The 22,567-nt window shown below is 41.4% G+C and overlaps 1 protein-coding gene across 1 annotated transcript in view; it reads left to right on the top strand.

Annotated features, from left to right (window-relative positions):
* igsf11 (immunoglobulin superfamily member 11) overlaps positions 1-22,567 on the top strand; it is a 78,738-nt gene that overhangs the window by 10,297 nt on the left and 45,874 nt on the right. Inside the window, exon 2 of the mRNA XM_017032191.1 lies at positions 14,968-14,997. Within this exon, the coding sequence (XP_016887680.1) occupies positions 14,968-14,997 (30 nt within the window). The remainder of the gene's footprint in view (positions 1-14,967; positions 14,998-22,567) is intronic.

The following is a 22,567-nucleotide window of genomic DNA, read 5'->3' as shown; positions in this document are numbered from 1 at the left end:
TAATAACGTTAGCCGTAATTCGACTCGTTGTTCTTGCTTCAGAAATCCATGCGATTTGTGATAGAACAGTCATGTAATTTACGAGGAATCGAAAGACTCCGTATGCGATTGTGCCCTTTGCACCCTTAATCGTTGCCTTCAGTTTCTTTCCCAGTTGCCCTCTATTAGGGGCCGGGGGGGGCGGTGGGGTTGGCTGGTGGTGGGGGCAGGGGAGCTCTTTCCACTGAGCTAGTGTTATCAAGTGCTCAATATGCAAATCCACTCCAGTCCTAGATTGTTTGCCAGAATATGAAAGACCTAATTCACCGCTGCACACAAAGGCATGTAAAGGCAGGGGAGTGCCTCCGCTCACCCACTCAGGCTGACATAAAAACACACCACAGAGGTCACCTCATCCTCCTACATGCATTAGTATCATGGGGGCTATTGTATAGACTTAACTGATAATTCTCCATAGGTAGTTTTATGTGTGTGTGTGTGTGTGTGTGTGTGTGTGTGTAAGTATCTGTGTCCCTTTTGTTCAGTATCCAACAAAAGCCGTTTAAGTGGATCCCGGTCGTCAGAGCAGCTTTAAATAAGTATAAAACAATAATGCAGTGTCTTTGCACATTTGCACACAACCTGACACCAGCCACAGGAAGGGCAGAGGGTAGAGATGCTCCAATCAGGAAACACCACTTCCTTAGAGAAAAACACTCGCTCTCAAACCCACGGCCCGCTGCCCACATCCACGCCGTAAACCTGCCAAATCCGGCCTGCTCTTGATGAGGATTATTTAAATATTTTTTTCAATTGTTCTAGTCATTCATGAGGTGCATAATGCAGTATTTATATGATTAAACAAACAAAAATACTCTAAAATATTAGGGTTTTTTTGTATTGGACATGGACAGCAGTGGTCCTCATTCCAAAGCTAATGCCAAGTGTGATAATGACTGACCAGACTGGTGGACGTCTAATGTACTGCTAACAGATGCTGCTGTTGTGCCATCAGCTAACTCCACGGTGCAGCACTGTGACGGTCTCTTTGTTCACAACGTTTTTGTCACGTCAAGGCAAAAGCTGTGTCTTTTGCGTCGTCCCCTCCTTGAACCTTACAGAAGTGAGTAAACGACAACCTTGCGAACAAGGGACGGAGGAAAATAAACGTTGTAATGATTTAAGACGGGAAACAAAAATTGTCAGGAAAATTGATAGCTACACATTAGTACGAGGTAAAGGAAAAAAAAAACTTTACGTATTTGTGACTTTTTTTTCCAGCAGTGGAACGTCTGTTCTGTGGCAGCGTTATCAGTGAATATGTTTTTGAATACGGTGGTTCTGGTACAGTACTTTGTCTGACTCTCTTCTTGCTGCCTATTTGCCCCAGACGACAGAAAGTCTTTACTTAAAATTAGGTTACCAACAACTTTGACACGTTTCAGTCTCCTCTGTTTGCAGCAGCTTTTACGGATCAGCCTTCTAGAAGCTTAGTATGTGCGTCAGAAGCATTTAAAAGTAAACAGTGAAAAATGATTAAAAACACAGCTGGTGTTGAAAACTGCATATAACAGTTTCCACAAGAGTCGTCTGAGCTGCAAGAAGAAACAGAAATAGAAATCAAGATTTCAGAATCCAAAATAGTTGCCCCTTCCAGTGAATACCTTCCCCCCAAAAACACTGAAACCTAGTACACCATTGTAGGAACTAAAATAGTTGCCACTTCCAGCGAATACCTTCCACCTAAAACCCCCCCAAAACCCTGAAACCTAGTACACCATTGTAGGAACTTACTCAGAAAATGTATGTGGAATTTGTTTCCTTCCATACACACAGAAGCTACTGGTAAAACCAGGTTTGTATGTTTCACCACTTGCTATTTTAATTATTTTATTCTTAATTTTTTCTCCAGGTTTTTCCCATTTTTCCGTTACTTTATTGCATATTTGCTTCAGTTGAGAACTACCAGGCTGTGTTTCACTTACTCGCCTGGTCTAATGAACGTGCGAGCAGCTGTTGATCTGAACACAGCTTGCCAGCTAAGAGGTGATTTGCGAATATGGAACAATGTGTCAACTATTCAGCCGAGGTCCAAATCATCTGCTAAGACGGGCTTTGGAACAGATTACGCCTGTCATTTGCTCTCTGACCCTGACTTATAGATTATGGATAGCTTTGGCTTTATTTGATTAGTTTAGCGACACAGGCAGAGTGTGAATGTGAGTGTGAAGCACACACTTGCTTTTACTCATCAAGTCTGAGCGGATGTTACCACGAGGTACCAGGTTAGATCTTTGTGGTCTAATCTGGACAAGAACCACAGAAACATACCTGAGGTGGATGTTGTTCAACTGATGCAGAAATCAGTGGATAAGAAGTCGGAGTAAGTGATGCTGAGAAAAAAAAGGTAGCGGTTCAAACCCAGTATCGATGTTAATGCCTTTTAAATTAAAGTGTGAGGAGATAGCAACGTCTTTGCTGATATGATGGAGGGAGTTTAAAGATAACAACAGGTTTATCTCTGTGCACGGATGACACTTCTGAAGATGTCGCTCAGAGGAAATGAAGCTCCGGCGTCTGCTGTGGTCCGCCTGAGTGACCGTTTGACAAGCAGAGGTTCGAGGCGCTCAATGGACAGACAGTCCTGTCTGCACACTGCCCCACAGTGAACGCTCACATCTGCCCCAAGTGGGATGTCACTGTGTGCTTCACAGAGGTGAGGAGTTACGTTTGCCCTCCTGTTACCAAGAGGAGTCCCTGAGGCTTTAAAGGTTTATTGTCAACAGCTTTATATTAAACACACACACACACATACAAGGATGTTCACATAAGACAGTTTTAAACAATCCAATTAGCCATACCATCTAGTCAGTCAGGGCTAATTACCCAGAGACTATTAAGTCATTTTCTCCCTGTGCACTATCGCAACTGTAATTATTGCAAAGCAACAGTGATGTTCACTCCTGCTTTATTGTTATTGCTCTGCAGAGATGTGATGGCAGCAGTAATGGCAGGAGGGTCACTGCAATCACAGAGGACACTGTAACACTGACATTTGTGGAAACCAGGAGGTAGAGAAGAGGGACATGGGGAGGAGGGGGCGGGGGAGACAGGGACGGGGGCAGGACACAGACTCTGGATCCACAGGCAGCCTGAGAACACAGAGCAACTCTCCATAAACATATCTCATAATCAATAATGGAATATCAAGTGATCCATCTTCTCTGGCCTGTAAACGCTTGACATTCTCCCTTTATTAAAACTGCGAGATGAGACGCGGGGTTTTAACGATGACACAGGATGATCAATGACTCCATTGTACTCTGTTGGAGGGTGCTTTATTAACGCTGACATTGTGCCATTCTAGAACGATTTCTCCATGTTTAAAGGATGATTTCCCCCGATGGAATGTAGGGCTGCAACAGTAGCGGCGGAATGTGCGGCTCTTCCTCTTTTGTGCTCCGTAATTAAGCAGAAAAAGGCTACGTGTCGCCGTGGAGCTGAGGCAGGAAGTGAATTACTCCGTCCATTTTATGGGAAATAGGAATTTAGGCAAAATGGGAACTGGTGCTCTTTGTGTAAATGAATAGGTAGATCCTGTCGTCTCCGTGTCTTCTCCGTCACAGGAGACTCATTTCACCATTGTTATAATAAAAACACATTTCAAATAAAAGCTCACGGACCCTCACGGTCTTTACAGTGGAGGTGAAGCAGGCGCCGGGGAATGGATTATACCACCACATTTCACAGTGGGTAGGCAAGGGGACGGAGAATGAGTGGAAAAAAAAAATCAAATTTCAATTAATCTGTGTTTAAATTAGCATGAAAAATTAATACAGTGAATTGGCAGAGCAGATCGTGTGTATGTGACAGAACAGAGTTCTCCACAGAGAGGGATCAGGGCCGGGCAGACAAAGAGAGGATGACGGTGGTGTGGTTTAGGAGACGAAGCTTTTAGGAATGTGAGAGGTAGAATAATACCAAGCCGTTTACTGAGGTGCAACAGAGACAGCACATCAGCTGCACTGGCAAATTTCACACCTGAGTTAACAGTCAGTGTGGACCTGGGAGGGAGAGAGGGCGGGAGGGAGGGAGGGAGCGAGGAGATGTAGGAATCAGGACGTGTGACGAGGGGCGAACAAGGCAGAGCGAGTGGGCTGCTTCTGATATTTTTCCTGAAATGACTTTATTGTGTAATTAATTTTGTTTCCCATTTACCTTCTGACACAAATATCATAATAACAACTGTAGTTCACATGACTGAAGTTACAGCTCCATCAACAAGACCCACGTCTGTTTCAGCTCACACTTCTGTCTCCTTGAACTTTATTCTGAAGGTCGAGGTGATTGTTTATATATATTTTTTTCAATTCTAGTGCAGAAAACTTTATGCTGATTTGAGGCTATCCTATAGCATGTATAAGGAAATCACATTTATATTTATTGCATTATATATATTCTATCAAAACAGTTGTTTCCTTGTCCAGGAAGTACCAGATCAATTTACAAAATAAAGCATTTGAGCAATTGAGCTTTTTGACCCAAGACTTGGAACTCTCGTGTTTGGGATTGTAAGGCTGAACTTTATACCCACTGACCTTCAGCCTCTATATATTCACATCTTATAACTGACAGTGCACATTGTAGAAAAAGAAAAAAAAAGAAGAGTCAATTTCTCGGCACCAAACTCCTGGACAGGTGGCCCGTGTTGATGGTGGGCGTGTGAATTACACAACTTTTTTTGACAATGCAGTCGATGCTTCGCATCTTGAAATCCCATCTGTGGTGATGACAACAGAAGAACACAGTTTAAGGTTATACTGTATACTAAATCCTTAGTCCAGTGGAATGCTAATTAATGAATTGTAGTTCAAGTTCAACCTCCATGGTCTAAAAACAAAACTGCAGTAACATGGAGTACACCTTGACTGTTGTACTTCAGAACCAGAAAAATAAATGTGAAAAGTGAGACTTAAGTTGTGAGAAGGCAGAAAGGTGTGAAAGTTTAACTAAAAATATCTCCAGGTCGACAGATGTTTTGCTCGTGTTTGTGGATTTTGAGCCTGATTGGCTGGAGTTTTTACTTTACTGCACTGTCATTTCTTCATGTCAGTTTGGGATGTTTCCTCAGACCACAGATTGTGCTGTTCTAAATTTGTTTAACACTACTACAGCAAAGAAATTGCACTAATTTGGATTTCATTTACTTTATTAAATGAAAATAGCAGATTGTACAAAAATACAATGTTTTAAATGAAGTTCAGTGAAAATTTGATGCAATGTTTATGAATGTATGGAGTGGAAGAACTGAACAATAGTTATTTTGGGGGGGGGGCTATAAAAAAGTTAAGGAACCTTTGTATCAAAACAAAAGGACAAAACGACGGTTGATTTTCTCTCCTGTCCTTTTTTCTTTTTCTTTCCCTCTGACGTTAGGAGCAAAAATCAAGGGAAAAAAAAATTCATTCTTGCAGTTCATTTGCACTGCATTTTCCCAGCCTAGCTGGTGGAGACTCAGGTGGGCACGAGTATTAATAGCTTCCCTCGTCGGTGACGTCAGTTGAAATCACACATGCCTCTCGACAATCAGACGGTGTTTTATGTTACTTCCAAACATCACTCACACTCTCGACGGTTATTTAGTCAGAGCTGTGAAGCCCGTGTCGGTTCAAGACGGAAAAATAAGATCTGCTGTTTCCACCTCCTGCTTTTCTGCCGTTTTAGTCACAGTGATGAATTCCCTGCCCTTTCTGTTTCTCTCATTTTCTCCTCTGTTACCTCTTCTTTCTTTCCCTCTTTTTTCCGGCCTTCTCCGCGCTCCCTAAATCATCCTGCAATAACCAAAGTGACTGTCAAACTGCATTTCTGCTTCTTCTTCATTTCCATGATCGTCCGTGGAACCGCTTCACTCACTCTCTGAAATCTTTCCGGGGTCCTAAATGCCCCGTGCCTGTCTGTCTCTGCCAGGCGCCTGCCTAGCGCCGGTCTCCCTGGTGACAAGACCAGCAACAGGCTGTTCAGTGCCAGACACAGAGGGGTTTGTGATTTAGCCTGTATCTGTGTGTGTGTGTGTGTGTGTGTGTGTGTGCATACAGTAGATTTATGTGTTTGCCTCTTTTGCCCCCCTGTCCTGATGGACGATATATACTGTACGTAAAAGAGAGAGACAGAGAGGGCAAGAGAGAGAGAGAGAGAGAGTATAAAGACCAGTTGGAGGGACATGTATTCACTCGACTCATTATCATGTGAATACATTATGTTTCTGTCAACATTGCCCTGCTAAACAAGGGGGCCCCTTGTTCACCCTGCCAGGGCTGGAGAGCCACAGCACCCGGGTCCCAACGTGGTGCTGTTCTGCTCTGGCACCATTTAGCACAGAATGTAGCTCCACAGTCACTGCTGCTGGCCTCATCCTGATTTCAGTCCATCTGTACTGGCATCTCAGCAGACGACAAAGACTCAGTCTGCGAGAACGAGATTGGAAGACGGCATTCAGGAACCAAATTATACTTCACGGAGGGTTTTGTTACAGACTGGAATAAAAGAAAGAAAGAAAAAAAACGACAGGAATTATGATTTATTTTTTCCATTTTGGTCATAAGGCATGTGCTAAATGGATCTGTCTGTCTGTCAGTATCCATCTAGTTTCATAGCAAGCTAAAGCTAGATCATAGTAATCTAGCTAATATATACACATATATATACATGTATTTATATTTATATCTATATAGCTAGCTAATTGCTAGCTACATACTGCATATACAGAGCACAGAGCCAAGGAAGAGAAGATAAAGGGGGGCGGGGGTCTTTGGGTGACTGCTCAGTGAAGTCTGTCCAGAGCAGGTGACGTGTCACTCTGACAGACAGCAGCTGTCACTCTCTGCTGCTCTGTCTTCTCGGTCAGACCTCTGACCTCTCTCTCTGTGACCCAGCCTGAGTCAGTGTTGACCTTTGACCGCCTTTGTCAGCGTGAAAGGCAGGTGACTGAGCTCCTGTCTGAGTAGCCAGGTGTGGAGGCGACGAGGCAGCGAGCGGCTCCACTGTATTTGTTCCAGTGTGGAGTTGAACCAGTTTGACCTCGTAGTTTAGAAGCTGTCTGTAATAGTTTTAAAGGATTTCAGCTCTAATGATGTTTAATGTTGTTCTTTACTGAATCAACCCCAAAACATTGTTATAACAACATAAAAGTGGTTATTTCACTTCCTTAAGTGAGTGATTTATTTTTAATACTAAATAAGAATATCGTCAAACACAGAGAATGTGGCTCCTCCTATTTTCTCCACAGAGGGCGCTATAATCCAATATAAATTATTTAATTGCAGTGATACAACATTGTTATTGTGAGATTTAGTTCTAAATGATGATGATTTAACTGAGATTAAAGTCATGTTTATGACTAAATAAACTTTATATAAAACAAATGTCCATATGTACATGTGCAACAGTTGAATATATTATTAGTGAGGACACTGACTGATCATGTCATATTTTTATGTCATTATTGGAAAAAAAACCCAACCGTTGCTACAGCGTACCCACAGCTGCTTGTTTTCAAAGGTAATTTATCAAATGAGCCGATGATTAAACAGCTACGAGGCTCACACTTCCAGAAATCAAATCTCTGCTCTGAGGAGACCCCACCAAACAAATGACCCTCGTGATAATCATCATCGGCCCCAGTGATACTTCACAAGACTTCAGTGAGTGGGGTCTCTCGGTGCTGCTGGTTTATTGATTGGCCTGACAGAGACTAATGCTTTGATACACAAGTGTAGAGTTAGAGGTCAGCCCTGTGGTCTCAGCGCTCACATCTCACTGGGACCAATTTAAAGGCCCAGAACAGCCCAGGGGTCCTAACAGCCAGACTCATTCTTCTCATGCAAACCCAAATGTTGTAAACATGATGTGTGTGTGTGTGTGGTTTGTACAGTACACAGTATGTGGCAGGAGGATTTATATACATGTGGGTTCATCCATGTGTGCACTGAGCCCCAAAGTGCTGGTGCAAGCAGAGCTGGGACGCTTTCAATTCCATGTGCCAGCGTTTGCATGAAGCTCGCACACACTCATGATGTACAAAATGAAAAAAGAACAACATCAATGAAGGCTGAGTGAATGAGCTTATTCTAGACGGACGCAGTTACCCAGAAAATGGCTGTGCTGCCTGCTAAGACCTCATGTATTATATAGAGCTGCACTGAAATGACTGTCTGGGCGTTGAACCTCGGTGGAGGTGAACTCTGGAGTGCACGCAGTGTGAGGTGAGCGCTCAGGCTTGAAAGGTACCAGTTATAAGAAATAGGACAAAAGAACTGCTCGCAGGTGTTTGAACCACGTGTTTAGAACCCTTTTCAGAACGCTTCCGCTGTTAATCAGTTGTACATTAAAAGCATATCGCACATGAATTCACTTTGTCTCCGGCAGCGTCGACATGTTTGTGCCAGACTGGGCCACTAAATGCTTCTATTTCCTTCACACTTATTGCAATTAAAAAGGCAACTTGTGATTAAAGGACAGGAGACTGCTCTGTGTGTGTGTGTGTCTGTGTGTGTGTGTGTGTGGCTGGTTAATTCTCCAGTGGAAAGACTTTATTATCTTGGATTATTGCTCTTTTCCTCCACTTGTTTTGTGCATGTGTCTTTATTATCTCAGGTCTGAGGAACGCCGGCGCCAACAGTTCTCACTTGGTACGCCGGGTTAATTGACCTCAGGAGATGTTTCTCTCCTCGGTGTTAATGAATTTCTGGATTAGGTGATTATTCGGCATTACTTTAGATGGGAGATATGGTGAGGTTTTCAACCCGTTTTTTTTTTTTTTAATTAGATTAGTTTGAATTCTTTCATTTTAAAATGTATCTTTCATCACCACATAAAAAAAGAAAACAAACCCTAATAACACCAGATCAAATTAAGCGCCCCAGCATTCCTAACGAGGACGGCTAATTACTGCTTTTACTTTTAGATTTTAACAACACCCCCTTTCGACAATAACACACGCAGACAATCCAGTTTAAACAAATCAGACTCCTCTTATTAACTGAGACAAACCAGGTCATGTTCCCTTTCAATCCATTTTTCATACACTCGGTCTTCATCTGTTTTATTCACACACAGTTACATCTTTCATAGGAAATATTAAAATCTCATCAATGATTAATTGTCTTTGTGCTGTTATGTAGGCTAGGCCCCAGGGGGCAGGCTAGCTGGAATATAAAACAAACAAATCACTCTCCATAAAGGAAAACATCTTTAAAAGCCTCTTCACCACTACCTGCCTCCTAATGACCTGCGTTCTCATTAACAAAGAGAGCTGACGATGAAGAACGACGAGCGTGATGTCGACATGTGGAGCCTTTATGTGTGTGTGTGTGTGTTTATTTATTTTTTTTATCTATCTCCGCAACACGTACACAACAGCAGCTGCGCACGCTCACTCATTGTGACACCTACACAATCAAATTAACAAAGTAATGAAGCTTTTCTGAAACAAACAACTTGATTAAGACTCAGGAGGAGACGGATTCAGGTGTGAACGCCACAGGTCAGCTAATCAGGTGTGAACGCAGGCCGAGGTGCATGTTGAAAGGTGACGTCAGAGTGTTTTGTTTTTGGCCGTTTGTTTTACTGGTCGATCATCGTCGTCATCTTGTTGAGAACTCTAGGAGTGGAGATGAGCAGCTACGGTTTTCCTCTGAGACTCGGAGTCCTGTTTTTTCCTCCAGGCAGTGTTTCCTCACTTCCCACTGAGATGCTCTTCTTTTTACTTGTTGTTCTCCAAGAGAGTAAGTAAGACCCACATTTCTGGCAAGCATTCAGTCACACACACACACACACACACACAAAGGTGAACACAGACGATAGATGTAATGCTTTGGGCTGTTGTGAGCAAATCTCTGGCCTTGAGTTTGGATCCATGCAGTGCACAGCTCATGGCAGATTATGCAGAAAGTGTGTGTGAACACAGACCATGTATCTCCCCGTCCTTACTCCACGGTGGGCGTCCTTAGACACGACCATGAGTTGAGTGCTCAACCTATTTCAACCTATTAAGGAAAAGGAAAGAACTGGTAAACTCACTAACCAACATCCATCCATTCACGGCTTCAGCTTAACCGTTAACCCTTAACAGGGTCTCCCCGACCACCACCCAAATCACACTGCACTGCACCAGCCCCTCATGAACCTTCCTGCGGGTGGTGAGTCCACTGGAAGGCGCCAACAGCCCTAACTGGGACTCGATCTTGCCCTGGGGTTCCACACCTACTCACTAACATTGGCCGCTAAATATGAGCCTTGCACTAAGTTCAAAGACCAGATATGAGCACAAGTGGCTTCATGAAGAGACAGTGAATCAGGGGCGATAGGAGAGTAGCTTTGGCCGGATATGGTAATTTGACCAACTCCACTGGGATCAGGATACGATTGTTTACATTCAAAATGTCTTTGGTTGTGTGACGTTATTTCATTTCATACCTCTGATAGAGAAGCAATAAAAAAAACATAACGTAGCAACAGATGCAGTTTTGGCGTTCATTTAAGACCATAAAGATTTGATGTTTGCCTGCAGACTCTGTCATCACAAGGATACATTTATTTGCATCTTTATTTTCATGAACGATCTTAACTTAACGCTCTATAAGTTGATGCGAGATTCTTACATTAATTGCTGGCAGTATCAACAAAGAGTTGTATTTTTGTGTCTCATAGCACGGCTGCTAAAAGCGGGTCAGTAATAAAAAAAGTTAACAATACCAGAATAGCTAACGAGGAGAAGTATTTCCAGCCGACTATAACGGTCAATGAAGCAATTCCTGTTCAGTGCTTCTCTGCTGGGATGAGGTTAAGCTGTGCATGTTAAACAAGTGAGTGTAACAATCTAAGAATAACTTGGTTGAGCCACACACACATCCATAACAGTGTGTTCAACAATTAAATGTTCTCACTTGTTCTTCACTGCCATCAGCCCAGGTTCAGTGGAACAAAGGCATTAAAGCAAATGTGAACAAAGATCTGTTTTATGGCTGTTGGTGTGTCTCCGTAAAAAAAACAAAACAGTCAAATTAATCCACATTATTTTGCAGTAAGGAAACAAATAGGTGTCAACTGGGTCACTGTGAAATCTTGACCTAAAATTGTTGCAGTAAGAGCTCATTGTGTTGCGGATGAATAGCCTTAGCATGTTTTGCTAGCAACAGAGAAGCCATGATGACTAAGCAATTTTTTTACATCATGAACCTTAATAAACATTATTGAAGTCGGTAATTGCTGCAGAGGATGAGTCACGGATGCTTTATTTTGATTATTTTTAAATTTAATTAGTAACTTAGTAACTCGCTTCAAAACATCCATTACAGCGTCCATTATTTGTTTCTGGGACATTCAGACAAATCTGGATGTGTTGCGGTAATTAGAACGTTCTATCCTTAGAAAGTCCTAAAATGCAATAAAATGTAAATAAAATGAATTTCTCTTTGGTCCTGACTCTTCTCCTGACACATTGTATTTTTACACTTCACATTTAATCCTGCAGACACCTCTCAAAGTACCAGGAAAACTAGAAAAGCAGTGCATTGAGTGATTACCTCAGTGGATGTCAACACGACAGAGAGAGATGTTTCAGGGTGAGAAGAAAAGTCTCATAGATTAACACACAGTGACGTGAGACAGAGTAGAAACAAAGTGGAGGCCGTACAGGTGAGAAACGTCTTTTTTTTTTTTTACTTGTGCTGAGTGACTGTTGCAAACATTGTGGTGGTGGTGGGGGGTGTCTCTGGTCTCCATGGAAACTGACATTCCCTTGAAGGTACTTGGACAGTCAGTGCCAATTGTTGAGCTTGAGTAATGGTTTGAAATTTTTCGTAAAGTGCCTCAGAGATTGAGATTAATCTCGCTCGGGGGTCGACTCATGCAGTCAGTAATCAGGCCGTCTCCGAACGAGAGCTTAACAATATTCAGTCAGGAAAATACTCAGTCACATGTCAGAACGTTTGTATTTTTTGGTTCCCTGGGGCCATTAACTTTTTTTAATAAAATGTATTTTTCATTTTTTAAAACCCACTACCGTGCCAGCTTTAATTCATCATTCCTATTTATTTTAACTCAATGTTACTTTAAGAATTCTCTTCTTTCAGATTGGAACTGCGTTGGTAAAAACAAATATATATTCTAGTGAAAAATGTCTGTCCTGGTGGATGAAGAGCTGCTGCAATATTGCATGTCACATCACTTTGTATTCCCAGTGGTTCAAACAAAAACAATTGAAACTGAAGGCTCAATATGTTCTGAGTCTCTCTGGGAACAACGGTGCGATGCTCCGCAATTACATGCAGGCAGTACATCATGTCATCACGTCACCTCTGCACTGTTTCTGCCTGTACTTGTTGTACTGCTTTACCATAGGCAAATAAAACAGACTGTGAAAGGTGAAAAATATACAGAAAATAGTCTAGGTTGAGTCTGCCCATGTAGAAGTTAAAAAAAATTACTAATGTTTAATATAGATTTATTCTGTAATTGTCAAAAATATCTTTCTCCACAACGACAAGTAATACTTTAAACTTGGAACTGAATAATTGCCCAGGGATTTGGGAACTCAACCTCAGAGAAAAATGTTTGAGAAATTACAGTTTTTGAAAAAAAAAAAATCCTTAAAATAATAAGTAAAAATAAAGTTATTTAAAAAGTTGACACCTACATTCCTACTTTATAGAACTTTATAGAATATTTCAGGAACTCTTATTTTGCTTAAGATGCCCTGACGTTAACCCAGACCTCAGTTTTAAAGACACAGCAAACAGAAGAGCTCATGAACCCTGGTGGCCAGTATTGTAACTACACCAAAAGGCAAAGAAACACACAAGGAATGTTTACTGTGAGTCTCTGCTGTGCCTGGCAGGACAGTCTAAATGAAAGAAGTCAGGCATCAGTGCCCAACAATTGATGAAATGATTTCCAAGTGTGGAGGGCGTCAGTCGTCTGTGGTAGGTTGTCTGAAGGCACAGAGCTGATGGGCCTGCAAACACAAGCAGCTGAAAAGAATCAACCATGCGAGCAGTCAGTCTAACACCTCCGCCATGACACGAGCTCAATATGGAGCCATTTTATCCTGCGCTCCGTTTCACCTTTCAGGATTCTGCGTTGACTTTATCAGAATTCGTTCTTAACGTATTTGACCCTTTGTTTGAACGGAGGAGTGGGATTTTCTGTCAGGTCTGTGTTTTTTTTTCCACAGATTGTCTGTGTAGAGTCATTTGCATTGTATCACAACAAGAGAAGAGCCAACACTGAGACATTTCCTGTCCCTTGAGGAGCCATCATAAAAACAGAACGTTTTCAACAATAGAAACTCCTTTTTGTGAACATCATCAACAAGTCTTCATGTTCACACACGTGTGTGTGTGTGTCAGTACCAGCATGTGAGGCCTATTTGTATGCTACAGCACCTCCTGTTGTTCCCAGGACTCGGTATCCTGGGAGGTCAGTCTGAGGAAAATCAAAGGTTTTTCGACAAAGGACAAACCGTAACTGCCAGTCTTTTCTTTTCATGGAATTCTGAATGGTTCTACAGTGGAGGAACAATGAAGCAGTGTTTTCACACACACACACACACACACACAAAACAGACTCACTGTTGGATTTTCAACAGTTTATCAAAAAAGTGCATTTACTGGTGTGACAGCTGGGCACATGTAGCTCAGATGAGTCCCTGGTTTTCAAAGCCAAGTCAATGACTACAGATTTAAAAAAATAAAATAAAATCCTGATTGTTTGACCTGCAAAAACAAAGGGTTAGATTGTTAAAATAAAATATCTCTCCTAACAGAGCAGATGACGCAGATGAAGCAGACCTGAAAGTTAAAGGTTCCTGTCATCTGACAGACATTCATTTTGTTTTTTGGTCTGACCGGTCCAGAAATTGAGGGCAGAGTGTTTTCTTCAACTACAGATGGGAACACCTACTGTACCGTACACAAACTGCTGCACAGTGAGCAGCAGTTCTACAGTACACTGATGGACAAGGGACAGTGGCAACCATCTGACTCAGACACGATGACCTATGACCTCTAGGCCACTCATATGTTTAGCCTTTAATGAAAGAATCCTGCAGGATTACAGCATAGGTCCAAAAGTATTCGCTCACCTGCCTTGACCTGCATAAGAACTGAAGTGACATCCCAGGGTTCATTATTCGATGTCGGTGGTAGAACCCTAACTGCCGACAGGTATAAACTCAGCGTGGATCGACCAACTCCATAATGCCCTGAATGTTTCTTCTGCTCCAGAACACCAGTTGCTAACTGTGGCTCATAATGACAACAGACGTCGTAATGACATTTGACTTTTTGGTCCTGTGCAGATCAATAAAGTCCAACTCAGCCGTAGTTTGATTTTAGTTACAATCTCAGATAAATGAGGTTGACGTTTGCTGGAGAACATTGTACAGCATTAAAAAAACAAACAAACGAATAAATCTTTCAAACTATCCCAAATTGCCAGGACGCTGTGTGCTTTTCGGACATGACGTGCATGTGTGGCCTGTGTTTTTCTTTTGTGTTTTTTTTAAGCACATGTGATTGTTGACTTTTTGTGGATATGCATCCATGCACAATAATGACTTCATGCTCATTGCCTGGGAAAAACTTAATTAACTGTCCCTTGTCAGGGGAGATAATTAGTCAATAACACACACGCACACATTGGCATCCACCCACACACGCACACATGGTCAATAAGTTTACCCCCCCCCCCAACATCACTGTGGAGACGAGTGTTCCAACAAAGGCACCAGTTTTGACTGACGTGACTCAATAGGCAATTACAGCCGTGCTGAAGGTGGCGCCGGTTCTGGACCTACAGAGAGGAGCTGATGCTGCTGGGTTTCACTTGAAATGCCTTTATTGTTATGCTGCACTGCTGTACCATCTGCAGTGCTAACGCTAATGTACCGTCCCACAACACAAACCTCATTATGTTTTCTTCTCGTTGCAGGTTTAAGGTTCGATCTCCACAAGGGAAAAGGTAAAGAGTGAACTTTGTTTCCTTTTTCACCACTTTTCACACTTTCCTTCTGCATAGAGAAGTTGAACAGGGCAGTTAGAGCCATCAGAACATAGTCAGTTTGTGTTCCTACTGTGAAGGGGATTGGAGTGGATGTTTGTCATTGTTTTTCACTTTTTATTGCACAATCACACCCACACGCCGCCGTGGGCTGTTCTTCTGATCACAATGGGCATGAAAAACAGATCTGGGGAGTTTTGTATCAGGGCCTCAGTCATAAATACCCACAAACACATTGTAAAACACTGCAGCACATGTGCACCTGCCGCCGCTGCGAGGCAGGGACAGATCGACTAATTTATGTTTATATCCCATAATGTTTCGTCTCTCAGTTACCATCTGTCACGACGACGACGATGATGATGATGATGATGATGGTTGTTTTTATTTGAATAAAACACTGACTTCTGCTGACTGAAGCCTTGTTCAGAATGAGGCTGGAAATGTCGTTCCTTCCAACTGATGTGGACGACATCAGCACTTTTGAGATCAGAGAGTTGACAAAACACTTCTTTTTTCACTGCTGCGTTTTATTGTCAGGCTGGACTGAAGGCACTCTGGAGTCTATTTCTGGCAGATGGAGTCTCTGATGGTTTATGTTTGTGGCTTTCCCTCCACAGGATCCTACAGTATTTTAGTCTGGAATAATCCCCACCATCTGCTGTCTCCTCTCCGTTTTAGTGCTCAATATCTTTTCCTCTGTCTGTCGCTCCGTGTTCCTCTTGTTTCAATTGCATTACGCCGCTCGGTCTCGGCGGTGTTTCATCGCCTCACGCCGCCGTATCTCGGCCTTATTGCTTCTGTTTTTATGAACATTGATTTTCTTTCCGTTTCCTTCTATGATCGCTTCATCACGACTCACTTGTGTTGCTATTTATTATCCTCACGTTCATCTCCGGTGTATTAAATCTTTGACTATCCCTAACACTGAATTTCTCAGAACTTTCCTCTTTATCCCTCTCTCCGTCCAAATGCAAACAACAGCAGCTCAACACAGGCTTCCAGTCCTAATCTGGGATTCAGGAACATACATGAATATACACATATTGATGACCACGTTTGTTTGTTGAGGCGTTCTCATGTCTTATAGAATGAAACTGCTGATAAAGGTTCTGCCTTTGCAATTCAAAGAAATTATTAAATCTACTCTTATTAATATATTAAAATGAACGGATTGTGCAAAAAAAAAAAAAAAACTCATCCAAAACTAATTTTCCCATCACTACCACCTCCTGCTGATAAATCTATTAGCTTTAAGTCCCTTTGCTTCATCTTCCCTGTCTGACTTTTCCTCTCATTTGTCAGCACAGACGTCACCAGGTCACATATGAGGAGCAGTTCCTCTGCATGCCCATCTCGAGATTAAAAATTAAAGAGAAAGAGAGGAAAAAAAAGAGAGAGGAAAATTCTGTTTGTGAGATTTTATTTTGTCTGTCGACATATTTTAAAAATAACTTTGTGTACCTGTGAGGTATTATTTCATGGGTACTGTTGATGAAGCCCCTTGAAAAATGATGGCTATGTGCGACTGAGTAAGTGAGAGAGTGAGTGAATGAGTGACAGTCGTGTGATAATGTCATTGCCAGCTGGGCGTTTGTGCTAAAATTGCATTCCTCTCCACAGCTCCAAATTGCTCTGGATTGCTGCTGATAGCTACTTTGGCTTTTTCTGTGCGATTCAAATATTAAAATTTGCCATGATGTCATTTTTCTTTGGCTCCTTCTCCTGCTGCTGCTGCTGCTGGTGCTGCTGCTGCTGCTGCTGGTGCAGCTACTGCTGCATGTTTCTTGGATTACTGTGTTTGAACATTGCATGAAGCTTTAAGAACGTCACTTAATGAACATAAGCCATGCAACGCTTCTAATTGAAATGCTGAAAAGACAGCTTTGGTTAATCAGCTTAGAGTTGACAGATAATACAGAGGATCTTGGTGTGGAAGAATCTATTACCACCCCCCTGTAATGACAGTTCATATAATATGATCCGGGGACAATGGAAGGATGGAGAGCTCAGGAGAGACTGTGAGAGGTGGTGTAAAAGTAAAAAAAAAGAGAAAAAAAGAAAACAGATATGACTCCCAGGAGTGGGTTAAAAAAGAGGAATGGCACATCAAAGTGGGGGGGGGGGGGGGGGGGGGTTGAGGGGTGAACACCTTCTACAAAAATACTACCCACTACAAAAATATATAAATAGTGTGTGATGAATAGTTTTGTTATTGTGCATAAAGCCAATTTTTAGGGTACATTTTTTTGCGGAATCTGTGGGCAGGGTATAAAACACTGGATGTCAGCGTATGAAAAACAACAGAAACTACACCGTGTCCTATCAGGATAGATGAAGGGTCATTACCTTAGTTGTTTTTTTAATAGAAAAAAATATGATCTGAAGGTGTACATCAACGACAACTTTAACATTAGCATATTATATGGACAATATGGTATGGTTTTATGTTATATTTCCTGACTAAGAATATGTAAACTGTAAATTTCCCCTTGTGTTTAACGATAAAAGGCTGCGTGTCAGAACTGTTTTGCCATTTTATTGGATGTTATTTTGTGGTCAAACAAGATAAATGTCTCCACGGTGACGCTGTGTCTCACTTACCTCAATATTTAAACGAAACTGCATTTCCCCCTTTTCAGAGACAGCTTTTCCCGTTCAGCTGTTTGGATATGATATAAACAATTTCACCTTCCACTGGGCGTTATGGGAAACACATCTTTTGAGAAGCATAACACAACCTCTCTATGGACGATACTTCATTCGTCACTTGTCGCGAAAATGTAAACTTAGTTAAGAATGTGAAAAATTGTGTTCGGGGATTTAGTGCGTTGAACTTTGGCTAAACCTTTTATCGATTGTTTGGACTTTTCTGTGGATCTGAGAGATTTTTGGTTTTTGACTCCAGGCTCCTTCTTTGGCTAAATTAACTTGGCTGATTAGTTTTTAGCTCTTTTGGCTAATTTTCCTGCTAACTTACTTAGTTAGTTATTTGATATAACTTTTTACATGTATTGTTTTTGCTAACTTCAAAAGTGTACGTTTAAAACTCTTTCAATAACATTTCTTCTCTTACCTTTTCAATATTAAGCAGCTATTTCAAGGCTGAAGACAGTGAACAAAGGTTAACTATAATGACGGCTTCCCAACCCATAATCATGTCCATCCACCGTATATAAATAATATATTTATATTGTTTTTCCCTGTGTATTTCTGACTCTGACTTCTGACTTTGTTACACTTTCAGTATTTATTTGATGTGTGATCTCTGAAATCCTGGACACGCAGCAGAAGAGGACAGTTCTGGTTTGAGCCTGTTACCATCTGCTCTCCAGTACTACTAGTAGACCAGTTGGCCTCCCGTATGTTAATAGTTATAATCCTGCTGAGTGAGATGAAGTCACTCACCTGTTTTCACTCATCACCTGTTCTGCAGAGTCAGTCGAGCAGCGACCACTGTTTATTTCACACTAATGGCCGAGCGTAGCGTTCTAAAATCCCAGAGGACGACTCGCCCTCGATTATTTGACGCTCATTATTCTTTTACTTTCGCTCTCGTTCAAACGTCTTCTGACCTTTCAACCGCACGTTCCTGCACAGGCACATACTGACACACACCATGGATTTTTAAAAGCTAGTGTTTATGAATCAGTCAGAGGTCAGGGCAGTGGCATGACGCAGGACACACACACACACACTAACACACACACTCAAATAAATTCCCATCTGGTCATAAACAAATTAGGCAAAAATAAAACTCTTCTTTTTTTACCCCTCAATTTATTTACCTCGTGTTTGGATATTTTTATATTCCAACCATTAATTCATTAAAATTACAGTTATTAAAATTGACCCAGCGTTAAAGAACGACATTCAATGTATCCTCATAAAAAAAATGAAAAACTGCCATTAATTAACTGTTTTCAACTCTAAATAGTGTCTTTTCAGATGATTTAAAATTGAATACATGCCTGTATGAAGTTTGTTCTGGCAAATGTTACATCCAACTTTTAATTGGATAAAAACACTTTTTATGATCATTAAAAAAAGATCCAAGTTTTTATCATAGAGAGATACTGTATAAAGATTCATTATTTTTTTTAATTTAATTAGATTTTCTACAACTTTACATCAGCACCAGTCACTCTCTCTCTTTCCACATCATGGTACACTTCATATAACCATTCAGTGGAATGTGTCTAATTATGCTTATGGAGTTGTCAGTTGAAATCAATGCCACTGGGAGTTAACAATGCATTCCATTCACTAATCCAGGGCCCCACTGAGACCACATATCATATATTCTGTCCTGTCCTTGTACTCATGCTGCGGGTATTACCCAGCAGCTACTGATAATATTGCTGTAGCGTCAGCCCAGACTTGCACAACATATATTTATCATCAGAAGTAAATTGTAATAGATTGCCTTACAAACAAATGTCTACTGTGACAACAACAACATCGACGGTAGTAAAAACATCTCCATTGAAAAACAGCGGCTTCTTTCACTCCTTCACATTAGTGTAGGTTTATGGTGAACATCAAGTGTCCTAACTGTGGAGCATTAATCTTGCAGAAGTAATACAACTTTTTATTGTGTAGACCACAGACTGGAGACTGTATATAAAATGTGGAACAGGCAGGAATTTGTTGCCGGGTGAAACAACTATGACCACAGGATTGAGAAAATGTTTACTGACGTCGTAATATGTGTGACAGAGACAAACCAGACATTTCCTGTTTTTGTCATGAGACTGACCAAGTCACACTGCATGTAGTTTGCACCTCTGACCACTAGAAGACAGGGAAGAGTGAAGGAATCCATAATTTTTCATTCCATCATTTTACCAACAATATTTTTTTCTATGTAGTAGATCACCAGTTAAGTTTTGACATATTGGATGAATGGTTTTTAATTTAAACCTCGACATCCCTGTAAGAAATCAATGAGACACAGTTAGTCTTTCATTTTACCCCAGTCTTTGTGACAGTTGTTTGTCTGAATCGTGTTTGACATCAGAGGCCAATTCAACTCATGTCTGAGATGCAAAAAGTCAATAAGACGAACAGTCAGGTGACAATTCCCTTCAGTCCCTTCAGAGACGCTTCAATTTCATAGTTAAAGTGAATGAATGTCCACTGGTCTGGTTTCTGTACTGCAGCAGAGTAAATATCAGTCAATATTCACTGTCATTTAAACCAAGAATAAATGCTAATTTATTATATGCTATTTTTTATTCTTAACTGTAAAAGAAATATATATATATTTTTTATAGGAATAGTCCTGGGACCACAGGCCAAAGTCTTGGCAGTTTTGAACCTGTAGTTCCAGTGACGTTCTCAATTTGACTTCATTTACCTTCTCAACTTCAACTTAAGAATATCATGCTTTAATGTGCTTTTAAATCCAACACAGTGTTCACTTTTATGTGGTAGCAGGGACACAATTTATATGAGCTTCTTCTGTCTCTGCCCTACCGCCAAAGATGGAACTACTTTGTTTCCACATTCACCTGCAGATACCCGAAACCAGAGCAGAAGAAAAAGGGCCAAAGCCAAAGTCCCAGCACTCATTATCATGCACGACACCATCATTAATCATCACAGCCTAAAGTAGAGAGCAAGCTGCAGGATGTAGACTCCAGAGGTGGGTTCAAAGGGTGGAAACTCAGTCACATCAGTGACATCAGACTCGTGTCATTTACTTTTACAGAAAAAAACGAAAACCAAAGTGTCGACCTTCATCAACGTGGTGAGATTTGCATCCATTGTTTCCTGGGCTGTTCTATTTTCATGTCGATATATCTCTGCTGTCCTACAACCTGAAGGAGACATTGTGAGTAGAAGCGCGAGGTCAAGCCTGGAGACTGTGCAGCGAGTTGGTGTTGAGCAGCCGATTTAGAAAGTGTTGTGTCGGAGAAATTGGAGCCGAGAGGAAACTCCAGATAAATATCACACACATGCAGACGCCGCCTTCTCTTATCGATGACTGACTTCTGACACTACAAACTTGACCTTTCTGCTGGAGGAGAATAAATATCAATTGAAATCAAATATGGACAGTGTGACAAGGGCAGTAAATATCAGTTGGTAGGGGACGGGCTGAGTTCATGGAGTTAGTGTAGGAAAAGAAAGATAAAGCAAGGGAAGAAGAAGTAAAAAAAAAAAGTTGATGCTTTAGGGCGTCCTCTGTTTGGAAGTTAAGGAAAGAGAAATGTATTTGTTAGTTCCTCTTTTACAAACTATGACCATGTAGCGCCCCCTTGCTGTGACTGTTATATACACAGTTCTAAGGCTTACTTTGATATCCGTTGATTATTGAATTGCAGTGTTTTGTATTTGAATTGATAAATTGCTGCCCCCTACTGGGCCTATTTCCCGCTCATCAGAATTTTGAGGAATTGCGTATGAAAAATAGGAAATGCAGACATTATTCGTACTCCACAGATTAACACACCACAAAAAATATGTTTTGTAACTCAGGGGTTCCTAACCCCCGGTAAGGGGACTGGTGCCAGTCCGTAGGTCATTAGGTTCCGGGACAAAAACTTACTTCAGTTTACTTCATTCAAAAGTAAACCATTCATATCCTTTTACTTTTGTCATTTAAAGATGATCTGTCAATGTTTCAAAACAACAGGTCAAAGGTCATTCAGACTCTGATACTAACAGAAGAAAGTCTGGAAGCCATTAATTATGAACAATATGAACAAATAACACAAACCTGAGACAATAATTCATATTCACAAACTCAGCCACTCTTGAGTCCAAAGGGTTGGGTCCCTTGAGGTTTTTTTCTACAAACCGATTTTCAGAGAGACAAAAGGTAAATGAGCTATTTTTCCCATTGATTGACCTTTAGTGAAAAAAAACAAAAGGTCTTAGTTTGCCAGAAGCACTGCCTCCATTCAGCTGAGCACTGTGATCCATACTGCAACACCAAGAGCGAGTATTGATTTCAGATCAGTCTCTATTGTGGTTTCACCACACAGGTGGACAGAGTGTTAACGGCGTGCTAACAGTGGGACACGTGGAAATGACCTGTGGCCCGGTCATCTTCTCCTGACTGTGTGCTAATGCTTTGATTTCTTGTCCTTGCTGCGTCCCATCTGCCTGTGTGGCTGCCTGATATTCAGCACACACAGCTCGCCGCCCCACTGATTATGGAGCTATTTGTTTGGGGGGACGATTTGGCCCGTGCCGTAGCGCTAATGCATTATGCAGGAAATATTACGCTCCTCTCTGCAGGAGAAAAGCAATAAATGTCCTGCTTTCATCTGTTATTCTAGGAAAATTAAAGCATGGCGATGTGCCTTTCAAGTGCCAGCTGATGGCTTTTTATGATGCTTTTTTCTGATAAGGCCACTTACGGTTGTAACAACCAACACTGTTGTTATGGTTTCTCCCACAGTTTTGAAGAAAAGCCACATCCAGTTGTCATCATCAACGGCAGAAATATTCAGCTTTAAATCACAACTCGACATTTAGGGCAAGGTGGTTTTTTTTGTCTCTCAATCTTATCTTCGTGAGA

This window comes from Cynoglossus semilaevis, chromosome 4 (genome assembly GCF_000523025.1).
Source record: "Cynoglossus semilaevis isolate Cse_v1.0 chromosome 4, Cse_v1.0, whole genome shotgun sequence".
Lineage (NCBI taxonomy): Eukaryota > Metazoa > Chordata > Actinopteri > Pleuronectiformes > Cynoglossidae > Cynoglossus > Cynoglossus semilaevis.
Note: the sequence above shows the minus strand (reverse complement) of the source record. Positions and strands in the feature narration are given on the sequence as shown.